The sequence below is a fragment of the Eretmochelys imbricata genome, chromosome 1 (genome assembly GCF_965152235.1).
Source record: "Eretmochelys imbricata isolate rEreImb1 chromosome 1, rEreImb1.hap1, whole genome shotgun sequence".
In the NCBI taxonomy this organism is placed as follows: domain Eukaryota; kingdom Metazoa; phylum Chordata; order Testudines; family Cheloniidae; genus Eretmochelys; species Eretmochelys imbricata.
This window is the reverse complement of record NC_135572.1, coordinates 272,220,919-272,236,372: the sequence shown is the minus strand read 5'-3', so window position 1 is coordinate 272,236,372 and position 15,454 is coordinate 272,220,919. Positions and strand designations below refer to the sequence as shown.

The window sequence follows — 15,454 nt, the reverse complement described above, 5'->3', positions numbered from 1 at the left end:
TTCAGGCTGTCAGCTGTCCTTATTGGAGCAACAGAAATCTAATGACTACTCCACTAACCTGTGGATAATATAGGGAAGATGTAGTATTCCCAAGCCCTTCTGTTCTATGGCTGTGAGGTGAATTTTAGTGGCAGATTCCCTATGCAGAGCTCACATGAGAGACTCCAGGTTCTCCTTCCTAATGAAAGGTGGATAGGTGACTCTGAGGACTCTGTTCCCTATGAATATACACAGAGCAATTGATTGCTGGCTCAGATATCATGGGAATATCATCCACATCTGTTGGACTTCACATACACATGGAAAGCCTGAGAGTGTCCTGAGAGTGGCGGATAGGTTTAATTCAGAGTTAGATCTCATAGGGTCAAGGGTGGGAATACAGGATAAGACTTCAAATAGGCACATACAGACAGTATCTCAGGTAACTCAGAGCAGGGGATATAGGGTGAAAATTCATACATACAGCATCCCAGGAGTCAGGGGATACAGGTGAGACTTCACACACATGAATACTCCAGGGGGAAGAGAGGATATTTTACAGAGATGTTTAAACATTTCCAGTAGTTTCATCAGATGAGGCCTGGTGAATATTCAGGGTCCCTGATAACTTCTTGCCAAGTTAATCTGAGAAGGAATTGTTTAGGACTAGGTGAATTTCATGAAGCCACCCTGCATGTGCTCAACAGAATCTCGGCAGGTGGATGGAAGGGCCGAAAATAAGTGTCAATGGTGAAGAAGACCATTCTGGAACCTTGGAAGACACCATTCTGGTGACTTAGATGATACCAAACTGCGCCAGCTCATGCAGTTCCAGATGGCTGAAAGCCTCCCATGGACAGATCACTGTGATATCTGCAAGACAGGGAGTGAAACTTGACAAGCTCAGTACAAGCTCCGTATACCTGATTGATTCTTCTGCCCTATAGGGATGGGCAGGCTGCTTTATTAAAGAAATAGTGCTAGGTGAAGGAGAAAGGAAAATGGGCCTCTATTCAAAGACTAGGCAGAGAGGTGAGGGACAATATTTCCCCACCCCATCAGGGTAAGAGTGGGCAGACTCCTGCCTCCCGCTACACTGAACTAGATCAATGGTTCTCATGTGGCATCTCACCTCTTGCCGCACCAGAAAAAAAACCATAGTCCATGCAGTCTTGTATCTCATCTCCAGCAACTGCTAACTAGAGCTATTTGAACAGCTCACTTAAAAACTTCTGATTAATTTTGCTTCCCCGTTTGTTTGTTTTTATAACCAGATTGTGATTTTCTTGAATACTTTTGTTATCTGACACTATTTGCTGAATAATCTTGGCACACTGTTCTTGGTGTGTAGATTATTGGGGTGTGTCTGATGTTTGAAATCTGAGCGGTTTTGATTGGACAGACCACATGACACATTTCTTGTCACTGGGTGGACGAGCGTAACTCTTAGAATAAGGAATCTGGTGAGAATGCTAACAATTAGCAATTTGAAATTCACTTTCTGTGATTTTCTTGCATTACTGGCATTAAAGTAACTGTTTCTGTAAACTTTCCTGCCAGTGAAGTAATTTGCTAGAATATTTGCAGAAAGCAAAACACAAGTGAGCCCATTCACAGCCAAGTGAATCCATTTAAAAATTCAAACAGACATAAATTTTTCATAGTATTTGCCTAATTCCACAGCTGATAGAAGATTACAAGGAAGGGAGGCTGGAACACTCACAAGGCACCTTGGCCACTTGTGCAGTGCTACATTATGGAAGGACAAAAATGAAATTTATACCTGACCATAGTAAGCAATCATCTTAAGCCCTGAAGCATGAAGGCTGATTGTCCATCTGTCTTGTATGGTTTAGACACAACAAATCCTGCATCTTGTCAGGAGGTTAGACTAGATCACTCTTGCTGTCCCTTCTAGCCCCATGATTCTATGTTTTTGTAACAGAAATACTTTAAAGGCATCTGAAGAGCAATATTAAATATGACTTACCTGTTCCAAGTCCCTCCATACCTGGAATGTCATCTCCAAACCTGCGAGAAAGGACAACAGAGGAGAGGTGAGACTGGAACAGAACCAAAAGAGAAGTATTACCTCACACAGGGTCTTTCCTAACTGAAGGGAGATTGGATCAGCACCTGAGAAAAGGGAATAGTTCAACGAGGATTTTGCTAAAGTACAGGGACAAAGGACAAAAGATTAGCAGCAGAGGAGTGAACAGCTCACAAGAAGTTCCTCACTGCCAAGGGGACGTAGGGTTGCCAATTTTGATTGGATGAATTCCTGGACATAATCACATGACATAATCTTTAATTAAAGATTAATCTTTAATTACTGGATTGGCAACACTAAAAGGGAGTGACACAAGAGTATAATACAAGTGTTTCCTGGTTTGGCCTAATGGGTTCCATGGAGAATTTGGTGCAACTCTCTTGTCGGACTCATATGGGGGAAGTGTCACTTCTGGCATGATTTCCTCCCTATGAGACTGTATCTTGCTTTCTCATGTTCTATTTATGCAGAGATCATCTGAAAGCTCCCAGATATGAGAAGGTGTATCAGATCTCCTCACTGCTTCACCTAATATATGGGAAGGGACATACCACTCCCTGGAGCTCTCATTAGTGCTCTTACCCTTTTACTCCTTTCTTTGGGGGCTTGCTTTTGAACTGTCTTGTCTGCCTTTGCTTGAACTTGGGAGGTCCCTTGCGTGGTGTGGTGGGACCAGTTGCCACTTCTGTGGTGTTGAGGGTATTGGCGTCGCTCATTCTTGGGTTGCTGTATGCACGAGGTACTCTTTCAAATCTTTCTGTCTGTAAGACAAATGCAGATAATGAAATGGAAGGAGAGTGCTCAACTTATGACTTCTAGATACCATCAACCAGAGGAGGAAGAAAGGACTATAACTTTGACCAGAGCCTGGATGGAGATTCAACAGCCAGGATGGGCAGGTTTGGTGTCCCGAGCCTCTGTTTGCTAGAAGCTGGGATGGGTGACAGGGATCACTTGATGAGTACCTGTTCTGTTCATTCCCTCTGGGGCACCTGGCATTGGCCACTGTCAGAAGACAGGATACTGGGCTAGATGGACCTTTAGACTGACCCAGTATGGCCGTTCTTATGTACAGTATAAGAATCAGAACAGCATCTGCAGTCACACTTGCTTGGATAAAAATGGCAAGTTCTCAGTCTCCAAGCCATGGGGACACCAGCTGGGGGCAGAGAGACATTTATACCCATAGCAGGATATTGCACAGTGACCTGCAGACAGATGGTTACACCTGCTTCTGAAACATGCATTACTGGTTAATGTTGGAGACAGGTTGCTAGAGCAGAAAGCCCAGTAATCTGTTCTGGTGGAGCAGGAAGACTAGTACTAATGGAGCTAGACAATTGGTTTGTCCTACTCTGGTAAGTCCTATATTTTTATTTGCAGATTTAGTATTTACCTACTGGGTGCCACATCACCATAAGAAAATGTTTATAATCATTACAGAATATCTAGGCAATATGGACTATTAGCCTCCTAGGGAAATAGTTTTTCCCAAGATGTTTTAAACTGGACCAGTGGAGAATATATTTTAGGAAACAATCCTTCATTGACTAGGATGTGGGAGAGTGTGAATGGGTGAGATGGCCCAATAGACATTGTCCATCTCCAATTTTGATGATTTTAAGTGTCATGAACAACGGTTTTGCATACTCCATTGCTGCATATGGATCAGGCCACAATTCCATATCGTAAAAAGGAAATCCAGGAACAAGGCTAAGTAATTAACACTGTGTGGTTCTCAAATCTGTACATCTGTTCAGCAGATTGTAAAAGTGCCAAGGAATCATTTGGTCACTGTCATCCCCTAGTGGATGGTGGACTGGAAAGGATATGAATTCAGTTGCTGGCACGTAGAGGACATACATTCTCTTTTGCTGCTTTGGTATCTGAGGGTCCTGTGATTCTACACCCTATAGGACATGGATCCCTGACACCTGTGTCCCATGGTGTCACCATCCCTTCATTAAGTCTGATGCAGCTCATTGCACATTGTTCAAGAGCACCCAGTGGTATACTGGTTAAAAAAAAAAAAGTGGATAAACTAGCCTACAATACATTCCATATTCTCCAAAGAAGAAGGGAGTAAACTCTGTTTACTCATTTTACTCTCAGCTCCACTCCTATGTGCACCTATGGAAAAGGCCATTGTCCATCTTTCTCCCTTCCTGAAGTCACATACTTCCCTTCTTTGCGTTCATCATGTAACTCCTGTCCTAAAGCATTTCTGTTGGTTCACTTACTGAAAGTTCATGCTAACAAGTGTTGGAATTAGCTTCATGGTCTCAGTACTGACGTCAAATCCCTTTATGTCGCCACAGTAACTTTAGTATAATCCTCCAAATATCCTCTTTCCCTCCCCCACCCTCTGTGATGACGCTACAGTCTGCAGAGATGAGATCTTTCTAATCACCAGCCTATAAAAGCCACCAAAGAGCTGAGAATATTTTTAGATCATTGACAACCATGGAATGAGAGGGCTTCTTGCCCCTCATCAGTGCCTGCACTTGCTGTAATTCTTTCCTTTAAACAAAATCTGGAAAGGTCAGGGGGGACAGCCTGAGGAGCAAAAAATATATTCTTAGCAATTCCATTTTAACGTGTGCATGTGTGTTGATACACCACATACTTTGAAATAAGAGTGTTCCATACAAGGTGCTCAGATACCTAAGTGCTGAACACTCTATGAATACCTCAATAGCTACATCTTTCCATACACTAATACACGAGAGACTGAACGGTGAAAGCCATCCCAAGTGAAATAACAGACAGTAGAGTTTGCAGTGACAGCCAGGAATAGTTTGAAATGTATATGCACTAGCCTTGCTGCCTACAGTATATCCATAATCTTCCAAGGCACACTTGCTATACACTCAATTTGATCACAAATCTAGTCACAGTAAATCTAGTTATGTATCTGTCTTGTTACCTATATGAATCCTGTCACCATAGTATCTGAGCATCTCCCAGGAATTTATGGATTTATCCTCACAACAACCCTGCAGAGTGGGGAAACTACATTTTATAGAAGAGAAGCTGAGATACAGAGATTAAGTGATTTGTCCAAGGTCACAGAGTAAGTTTGTGTCAGAGCCAAGAATTATACCTAGATCTCCTGAATCTCAGTTTAGGGCCAAATTCACTGATTAAGTAAATGGAATTGTGCTAATTTACACTAGCAGGGAGTTTGGTCCCTATTTTCTTAGCCACAAGACCATCTTTCCTTTCTGAGAATGTGTTATTTAAAGAATTGACAAAAAATTTTTTAAACCCTGCTGCTTTGCTCTAAGAAATGTAGAGCTTTAAGCATAAAAATTAAGCATCGTGCATGGGTTATACCTGCCTACACTTGTGGTTAAAGCATTGTGCACTATTCTCAAGAACAATAATAATCAAGGGATAGTACACAGTTCCAATGATGTAGACACCCTCCTGGAGTACTAGAGGCACAGGGCAACAGAAATGTGTAATCAATATCCAGAGAACATCTCTAACCAGCTTTGATCCACTTTGACAGACCCAGATACTGTGCTGGCTGCCTCCTATCCTGGCCACGAAATGTGACATGATGATAAAAATGGCTGACTGAGATTTTTAAGCCTGGATACTGACATCAGGAAACCGGAGAGGCAGCTGGGCTAACATCTGTCAGTGAGATCACTCCCTGTTTCAGCAGACACCAGGCTGGTGCTAGCACCACACTCCATCCAGATCATAACGCCTTTGAGAGGCAGCTGCCTCCAGTCCCTCAAAGACCTCTTGGCCCTGAGCTCAGGAAGAGAAGCAGATAATAGGAGGGCTCCGTCTGTGGGATCCAGAGCCTTTCCTCCACCCTACTCCTAAGTGATGTTTCAGCCACCTCCACCTGGTATATGGTGGGAGAAAGCTCAAGACAAAACCATACTACATCCTAATTCTCGTCTGCACCGATGTCACAGAGTCACAGAATCACAGGGTTGGAAGGGACCTTAGGAGATGTAAGAGAGAGGGGGAGACATGGGATTCAAGAGGGTTAAGGAATTACAGTTCTCTCTTCCCCTCAGCACCTTCATTACTCCTGTTCTCCCTACCCATCTCCACATCTTGATGGTGCCTTGGGAAAGAGCACAGAGCTTTTGGGTAGGAAGTAGCCTCAGTGTTGGGAGAGTTCATACTTCCTTCATCTCAAGCTCGGCACCAGACAGCACAACATCAGTGTGCTGCCATTACACTGACAGGCCAGTGAGAGTTAATTTCCATCCACATACAGGCAAAGATGTCTCTGTTCTTGCACTGGAGACCAATTCTCATGGACACAAGAGCTGCACCAATTCTTGTCCTCTGTGACCAACTCCTCCGGAACCATGCAGGACCACTGAGTGGGGCTGCAGCCCAAAACTCACAGAAGTAGGGGAAACACACAGCACAGCCTTCCGCTTATGTTTTGAAACCCTCTCTATCCATTTATCTATGTACTCAGATGGTCCCCGTCACCCCAATACTTAGGTGCCTGCCAAACTCCTACTAGATTTGATCTTTTTCTATGGCACCTCTTTGAGTTCTCTGGCGCCTTACCTCTCAATACGTTCCAGAGGCTTTGCCACAGCTCCCCTGCCACTAATGTCACTGCCGGACAGTGAAAGATAGTCCCAGGGCGAGAGAAATGACAGAGCCAGTAGCTGTGGATTCCTGTCCTTTCCCAGTGAAGGTTGCTGGACAACTGAATGTTCCTTCACATCCTCTGCCCTCCCTCACACAGTGTTATCTAATTGGCTCTGACAGGATCACTACTTGGCCCAGGATTTAATCCATTTGCGTAATAGCCTTGCTTGCGTCTGAACACTAATTTTACCTAATACAATCTGTCCACAGTGATGTTCTTATCCCAGTGCTGGCAGATGACATCCTACCTTGTGCTTCCAATGCACTTAAGGAGGCTTGAGTACTAGTGACAAATAGCTGCTCTTTAATCCACCCCCTTCACAGCTTTAATCTCTGATCCTCTATGGAAAATTTCCCTGACAGGCGAAATAGACATCTGACATGATCTTCTTTATAGCAACATCAAACAGATTCCCCATGTGGGCTGTGACCTTCCTCGGGTCCGTGCCCTGGGAAGGTCAGACACGCACTACTGCATGTGTGCTGGGATCTGCAGTGCAGCCCCCAAAATGTCCCAGGTGGGTTGTGATCTTCCTCGCAATGATGCCCTGGAAACACACACCGTCTCCAGGTAGAAATGCTCTCGCTGTTTTATTCCAGGTGGTGATGCCCTCACCATCTCAGCTATGGGCCCCATGTGTGCTGCAGCAGTGATCTTCCTTGCAGCAGTGCTCTAGCTAGAGAACTTTGTATCCAGTATCAGACATAACTGTGGCTGAATGGAGAGAAGACCCACAGCTCCAGTGCCAGTTGTTTGAATTGGGGATGTAATGAATATTTTCAGCCTCGGCCACTGCTGATGCCTGTATCCTACTGCTCTGAGCTCTCAGACTCTTTTCTCTAGCAGTGGTTTCAAGACCAAACAGAAACAAAAAAGGATACACTTAAAAAGAGAGTCAGCTTTTAAGCTAGTTCTAAGTAGAACTGAAGTCCTGCAGCCCCCTCCTTGATGGGAATCCTAGGAAATCCCATCCCATCCTGCTAAGGTGAAATGGTGAGCTTGGAAGACAGACTGTTACAGAGAGAAAGGGTTTATTACCAGACTGGGGAAAGGGGTATCTAGCTGTGTGAGCAGAACCCTTCAAATACCTCCTGGGGTTTCAGCAGTACCTTGTAAACAGCAGCTGAGTCCTGGACTCCAGTAGTGTCTTTACCAGACTATACACATTTTACAGCAATGCCCTGCCAGTGCCAGCCATACAAAGACTCAGATGAATTCCACAACAGCCAAGCAACAGTCCAAACCAAACAGTCACCAAGAAAAACACTAAGGAAGAAGCTGCTTCCAAACTAACCAGCCTCTTATAGGTAGGCTGACTATTCGTGCAAGATTTCCATTTACTCCAGCCGCCTTTTTTGTTGCTGTTGTTGTTGTTGTTTTGTTGCTTTTTTTGCTTTGGCAACACCACTCTGGCCACTTTCTTTTTTTTAGCTTCCCCCAAGTGTCCCGATATTTTGTCAGTTTCAGCTGGTCACCCTACCTTATACTAAGGTAAGAGACAGAGAAAAACATTACCTAAGAAATGAAAAACTGTCTCTTCCAGACACAAAACTCCACACAATTCCCCGGTGGTTTCATTAGACTTTTCTCAGCTCAGTTTCTCTCTTTCCTCCCACCCTCCCTCCCCACCATCAGTCTGGGATACACAGAGGTTGTAGGGAAAACTTACAGTGCTGAGAGCTTCTCTCGGAAATCATTAAATTACCTTCCTCCGGCCTGATTAGAAAAATCTCTCAAAGACGCAACTCATTCTCCAGAAATAGTCTGCCCGCAGGTGACGTCACAGACTCAAGGCACCAATCATGAGGCATTCGTCCTTGGAGGATGGCAACCACGTCTCCAAGCCCTTTGATCCTGGCTTTATTGAGGCTGCATCTAGGGGAAGATTTAAAGAAATGTTATAACCATGACATGCTCCTAACGGAAGGCCCAAGTCGGTTTTCTGAGTTGGGAAGGGAATGTGGGGAAAAGGAATCCTCCCTCATCTCCAACAATCTAGTAGCTTGGGGCAAAGTAGTTGAGTAGCCCACTGCCACTATTATAGCCCATGGGCTAAGGTAACAGCTAGGTCTTCTGTGTGCCCCTGCACTGGAGTAGAGAGGTTAGGCCTGTGGATGAATGGAGTGACAGAAGAGGCAGGTAGGGGTGTGATAGAGAAGACAAGGGGAATACAACATTTTGTGAGGACATTTTACAAGGGAAGCAGATCATACATTGGTCCAAATTAAACTCTGGAATAACTCCACTGATTGTAACATACTTTTTTTAAAGACCTTTGTTTTTTATTTGGGATGTCTTTTAATGATCAGGTGCACGGGCCTCAGAGGAGAGCAGTGACAGAGATCTAGATGAAAGCAGAGAGTCTGAAGATGATTTTGAAGAAGGCCAGATCTTCAGCTGATGTAACTCCATTGACTTCAGTGGGAATATGCTTATTTACACCACCTAAGGATCTGGCCCAGGGAGTGAGGTCAAGGCACAGAGGAAGGGGTATACTGTTCTGAGAACAGGGAGTGGAATGAAAAGAGATACAGAAATTGCAAGAGGAGAAGGACACAAACATAACATTAGAGAGAGAAGAGTGGGAGAGAGAGTGTTGTATTTCTGAAGCAGGTATCTCTACCTTCCAGACTTACCCAGTAATCTTTGAAGTAGCTACAGTGGTGTTTAAAAGGTGATACTGCACCTATTGATAGAAAGGATTCTGGGGCACATCTGGGACCCAAATGGCCGGCTGAACAAGAACAGGGAACTCTCTGAGAGGGTAAAGCAACTGAGCAGAAACTCCTGGTGCAGAAGAACAGTTCAAGACTGGACTGTTGATGAGTTACCATAGCATCGCAGTGCGATTCCAGTGCCCTATTAAGTGTGGCATCCGAGGCAACTACCCACTTAGTTCAGGCCTGTGGCCACCTCATGTACGATTGCATTGCTCAGTCATACTGCATTATGTCAAATATCATGAAAGGAGTGGAGTGCTGGGCTGAGCCCACCTTCTGCCTGGCCTGAATGCAATGTCAGAGGTGCATCAAATACTGGCAGTATTGCCAACTCTAGCAAGTGTCACAGGTCTCACCATAACTAAGTCCAGATTTACAAAGATATTGACTTAAATACTCTGAAGATCTGTGCCTTGGTGTTTTCTTTGAAGCGTCACATCTTGCAGGTTGGCCATTACAAGCATGTCTACACTGCCATTAAAAAACTGCAACAGCTGACTTGGGCTTGTGGGGCTCGGGCTAAGGGGCTGCTTAACTGCAGGGTAGATGTCCGGGATCGGGCTGCAGCCTGGGCTCTAGGACCCTGCAAGTTGGGTGGGTCCAAGAGCTCAAGCTGCAGCCCAAGCTGGAATGTTTACACTGCAATTAAACATCCCCTTGGCCTGAGCCCTGTGAACCTGTGTCAGCTGGCACGGGCCAGCTGCAGGTGTCTAATTGCAGTGTAGACGTACCCTGTGTGAGAATCTCAGCTTTCTTTAAAAAATGTCAGTAAGTCCCTACTTTCACGGTTGTGGAGAAAAGCTTGAAAATGTGACCTGGGTGTAACCTAAAGGGTCTGAAACCAGAAGACAAAGAAAAAGAAGCTGAAATATATTTTTCTAATATTCTCATGATTTTTAAGACAATCTCATAATTTTTTGAGGCTGGACTAACGATTTTTTAATATTTGGGTTGTCATCTCCTCCTCCCTGCAGGGACTGGCTATGGCACACAAATACTCTGAGGTTAAACATGGTCAGCAGCTTCCTGCAGGATGGAGCAGCCTTGGGGATATAAACAGCTGCAGTATGTTGGCACCAGACTCTCCTCCCACACCCACTGCTCATTCCCAGTTCTCTGTCTGCCTCCAACTGGCCCAGATGTCTGTTTTCTCTCCTTGTCCCTCTCTCTTATACTGAGAGCATGCTGGGAAACAACTGTTTTGTTTTCCCCTGTGAAAAATGTTGATGAAAATGAAACTTTTTTTTATTTTGTCGAAATTTTTCTTTGAAACTTTTTTCAAGCTTTTGTTCTAAAAGTAAAACTAAATTATGTAGGTTTTCAGCAATCAAAATTCCCAATTTTGCAGTTTAAAACAAATCAATTTTTTTCTGAGAAAAACCTGAAAATGTTTGACGAAAATTGTCATTTTTAATGAAATTTTCCATTTTGTTGAAAAAGTCATTTTCCAGTGAAAAAGACATTTTGACAGAAAATACTCAACCAGCTCCATTTATGTTCTTCTCTTGTCTCTCTTTTTCATCCCTTTCTCACTCTTTCCCACTGTTGCCTTCCCTTTTTCTACTGCTCTCATTCCATCTATTCTCTCACCCTCCCCTTTCGCTTCTCTTTCTCTCCTGAAGGTGCTGGACTCTGCTTTGCAGGGTGTGTGTGTGTGTGTGTGTGTGTGTGTGAACATGCAGGCAAGCGTGCACTTAGATGCTCCCTTTGCATGGCACTAACAGACATGCAGGAGTGACTGTTGTAATTTTAAGGAGCATCCCAGCTGGATGATGGGATTTGCTGGGCATGATGGCTTGACCAGGAGTCAAGTACCAGATCAGTTCCCTCTGTGTGTCTATGGCTATGGCCTCCCACATTGCTGCTTCATACTCTGGCTTCCATCCCTTCTTGTGATTGACTAACACAGTGAGAAATTGAGTTTCATGCTTTTTTTCAACTCCCATGTAACACAGCTTAGACCTGAACAGGGCCAGAAACTGGGGTCAAACAATAACAGTAATCCTGTCTCTATGGCCCCGGAAGGGAGAACCACCACTCTCAATGCTGCTGTAGGGATAGCTCAGTAGTTTGAGCATTGGCCTGGTAAACCCAGGGTTGTGAATTCAATCCTTGAGGGGGCCATTTGGGGCAAAAATTGGGGATTAGTCTTGCTTTGAGCAGGGGGTTGGACTAGATGACCTCCTGAAGTCCCTTCCAACCCTGATATTCTATGACCTTTTCCCCTACTTCCATTCTAAGAAATCTTTTGCAACCCCTCCCCCAAGATCTCAAACCCTATGGTAACTATGGTAATCATAACTATACTGGAAATAACAACAAATTTGGCAAACTTTAATGATACAGGAAACACACAATTTAAAATACACTCACAGTTCCATGGATGAGTTTGTCTTGCTATGAAAAGATATCTGACCTGAGACTGAAATATAGTGGGCCAGATCCTTGATTGGTGGTTCTACTGGCATCAGTGGATCTATACTCATTAATTTACACCAGCTGAGGATCTAAAACAGCTGATATAAAACATGTACAATATTTGTTATTTGGACTAACTTGTCACTGTCCTTTTCACAAAACTCTCTGTCCTTCTAAATCCCACCTAGGCCAGAAATGAATTTCCAACAAACAATAAAAATACTTACACCCTGATTGCGATCTCACTTATATTCTAGAGTCATAGAACTGCAGGGCTGGAAGGGACGCCTTAAAAAGTCATCAGGTCAAAGTAAACCTAGACCATCCCTGACCGATGTTTGTCTAATCTGTTCTTTACAACCTCCAGTGATGGGGATTCCACAATCTCCCTTGGTAACCTATTCCAGTGCTTAACCACCCTTAGAGTTAGAAAGTTTTTTCTAATATCTAACCTGAATGTCCCTTGCAGCAGCCATTTCTTCTCGTCCTCCCTTCAGGGGACATGGACAACAATCGATCACTGTCCTCTTTGTAACAGTCCTTAACAGATTTGAAGACTTTGTCAGGCCTCCTCACAATCTTCTTTTCTCAAGACTAAAGATGCCCAGTTGTGTCAACCTTTCCTCAAAGGTCAGGTTTTCTAAACCTTTTATCATTTTTGTTGCTCAGGACTCTCTCCAGTTTGTCCACATCTTTCCGAAAGTGTGACACCCGGCATTGGACACAGTGCTCCAGCTGAGGCCTCACCAGTGCCCAGTAGAGTGGGACAGTTACCTCCTATGTTTTACATACAACACTCCTCCCATACTCCTCCTCCTCCTCCTCTTCCTTGCCCAACACCTCCTCCTCACTGTTCACTTTGGGGGTCTATGACTCCAGCTCCTCCCAAGTATCGGGGGACTCTTGAGGACGGGGGGGAAGGGGTCTCTGCCGACAATGGCATGCAGCTCTTTGTCAAAGCAGCATGTCTGCGACTCTGCACCAGAGTAACTGTTAGCCTCCCTTGCCTTCTGGTACAACTTTCACATGGCACTGCTGCGGGTCCCTTTTGTAGCCCTTCTCCCCTGACTGAGCTGCTCGTAGATAGCGACATTTCTATGGCTGGGTCAGAGTTGTGCTTGCACAGCCTCTTCTCCCCAGAAACGTAGGAGATCCACCACCTCCTATGTGGTCCTGGCAGGAGTCTGTCTGCAGCGTGGAGCTGGCATGGTCAGCTAGACAGTCGTTGGGTGAGCTTTCCACACTGAGCAAACAGGAAATGGAATTTCAAAAATTCATGGGACTTTTGAGGGGAGAGGCGTGTACCTGTGTACCTGGCCACCAGGCAGTAGAGTTCAAAACGGTGACCAAAGCAGTCACGGTGGGGTATTGGGGGACACCTCCTGCAGGCCACTAAAGTCGACGTAAGCAACGCAGTGTCTACACTGACGCTGCATTGACCTAACTACATTGAGCTAAGTGCTATGCCTCTCATGGAGGTGGAGTTATTAAGCCAGAATAGCAGGCGAGTTACATCAGCAGGAGCAACATTTTAGTGTAGATGCTTACAGACTTAGGTCGATTTAAGCTGCCTTACGTTGACCTAACTCTGTAGTGTAGACCAGGCCTGAGACATTCACTTGCTGTTCTCTAATTTGCACCTAGGGGGACCTGTAGAATCCTTCTCTCCCTATCCAGAAACCTGTCTCCTTTCCTGTATTCACCCTCTTCCTTAGGGTTGACACCTTTCTAATGGCTGGTAACTGGACCCACAAGGCCCTACCCCTGTTTCACCTCTTCCCTTGAGGCCAGGGATGGCAGGTTTGTAGAAATTTTGGTGGTGCCCAGAACATGTAGGCTCTGGGCTGGGGCAAGGGGTGGAGGTGCAAGAGGGGGTGAAGGGTGTAGGCTCTGGGAGGGAGTTTGGGGGCAGGAGGGGCTGTGTGGGAAGTGGGTGGGGGTGCAGGCTCTGGGACGGAGTTTGGGTGCTGGGTGGAGGCTCTGGGCTGGGGCAGGGGGTGGGTGTGCCAGAGGAGTTGAGGGGTGCAGGCTCTAAGATGGAGTTTGGGTGCAGGCTCTGGGCTGGGGGTGAGGATGCAGGCTCTGGGAGGGAGTTTGGGAACAGGAGGGGGTGCGGAGGGAGGGGGTGCAGGATCTGGGAGGAAGTTTGGGGCAGGATGAGGTGTGTGGGAAGGGGGTCAGGGTGCAGGCTCTGGGAGGGAGTTTGAGTGCTGGGTGCAGGCTCTGGGCTAGGATGGGGGTGCAGGAGGGGGTGAGGGTGCAGGCTTTGGGCTGGGGTGGGGGTGCAGGCTCTGGGAGGGAGTTTGGGGGCGGGAGGGTGTGTGTGGGAAAGGGGTGGGGGATGGAGGGTTGGTGGGGGTGTGTGGCGTTTACCTGGGGCTCCTAGGCAGGGCGGGCCGGGGGGCCTCTGTGTGCTGCTACCCCCAGGCACTGCCCCCACAGCTTCCTATTGGCCACAGGGGCGCTTGGGGTGGGACATAGACCCACCCCGCCCAGGGACAGCAGGGAGGGGCCAGCAGCTACCTGGAGCAAGCAGGCAGGAAGCTGCTCAGCTCCCCTGCGCTGCTGGTGATGGGTGGGGCCCCGGGCCATTTTAAATCACCCGGGGGTGCAGGGGGAATGTCCTGGGGTGGAAGGTGGGGCCAAGGGAGAGACCCATCCTCAAACAGTGCTGGAGCTGGGCCCCGGGCCACGAATATTCCTGGTGCCCAGGCTCCACGGGCCCACAGAATTTGCCTCCCATGCTTGAGGCCCTTCCCTGTTCTCCACTTCTTCCACAGGCCCTGCGCCTGCTCTGACTCTTCCCCCCAGATTGAAAAAAAACCCTGACATCAGAGCTTGTCAAATGGCATCCAGACACACAAGCCGAAACCCAGACTGTCCAGGTGAAAACCGGATGGGTGGCAACCCTACTCTCCTAGTTAGAGTGCCCTCTCCCTTCCTGGGTCTCTCTTTCAAGGTATGTCTACATTGCAAGAAGAGGTGTGTTCTTAACTCTGGTCAGCTAACCCATGTTAGCAAACTCAGGTTAAAATAGCAGGGATGACATGCCAAGTCGACCTAACTCAGGTTAGCAGCTCAAGACAAGCCCAGGCTCCCCTAAAGTATCTCTACACTGCAGCTGGGAGTGAGCCCCCCAGCCCAGGTAGACAGATGTGTGTTAGTGGGGCTTGTGTCTGCATGCTAACAGCAGCAGTGTAGATGTCCAGGCTCGGGCTGGAAGCACAGGGGGTTGTGTTGGTTTGAAAGCCTGAGCTTCCGCCTGAACTGGAACATCCACACTGCTGTTTCTCGCGTGCTAGCTTGAGCACCACTAGCACGAGTCTACCTCTGTGGGCTGGGGGGCTTGCTGTGTCTTTGCTGCCATTTGAACCTGATTTAGCTAACCTGCATTAAGAGCACACCCATTTTGCAGTGTAGACATACTTGCAGTCTTTGACCCCTCTTTCCTTTACCAGACTGTTTTTCAATCCTTCTGGCTCACTCCACTCTGCCCCTTCTCTGTGTCCCCACCCAGGTCCCTATTTTCCCTTTTCTTCCAGCTGCCCCCTCCCGCCACTTTCTACCTTTCAGTCTCTTTCTCCCTGCCTGAACCACCCTCTCATTTCACCAACACCCTCTCCCCCAGCCTTGCCCCCTTTGTGTGTT

At 46.5% G+C, this 15,454-nt stretch overlaps 1 protein-coding gene across 2 annotated transcripts; it reads right to left on the bottom strand.

Moving 5' to 3' along the window:
* Positions 1-775: 775 nt before the first annotated feature.
* PDE6H (phosphodiesterase 6H) lies at positions 776-8,425 on the bottom strand. Of its 2 annotated transcripts, none has more exons than XM_077807653.1 (4): positions 8,374-8,425; positions 2,612-2,790; positions 1,970-2,010; positions 776-852 (listed from the first exon to the last, which is right to left on the bottom strand). In XM_077807653.1, exons 2-4 carry the CDS (start codon positions 2,743-2,745, stop codon positions 776-778), a joined length of 252 nt encoding a protein of 83 aa, XP_077663779.1. In that variant the 5' UTR covers positions 2,746-2,790; positions 8,374-8,425. The 2 variants fall into 2 exon arrangements, with proteins under 2 accessions (XP_077663779.1, XP_077663778.1); XM_077807652.1 differs by lacking the exon at positions 8,374-8,425 and adding an exon at positions 8,338-8,359.
* Between the last annotated feature and the right edge of the window lie 7,029 nt (positions 8,426-15,454).

Coding starts and splice junctions, on each gene's coding strand:
- PDE6H (XM_077807653.1), bottom strand. CDS start 2,745: ATGAGCGACGCCAATACCCTCAACACCACAGAAGTGGCAACTGGTCCC. Junction 2,011..2,611: donor CCAAAGAAAGGAGTAAAAGG/GTAAGAGCACTA, acceptor CCTTTCTCGCAG/GTTTGGAGATGACATTCCAG. Junction 853..1,969: donor TATGGAGGGACTTGGAACAG/GTAAGTCATATT, acceptor CCTGTCTTGCAG/ATATCACAGTGATCTGTCCA.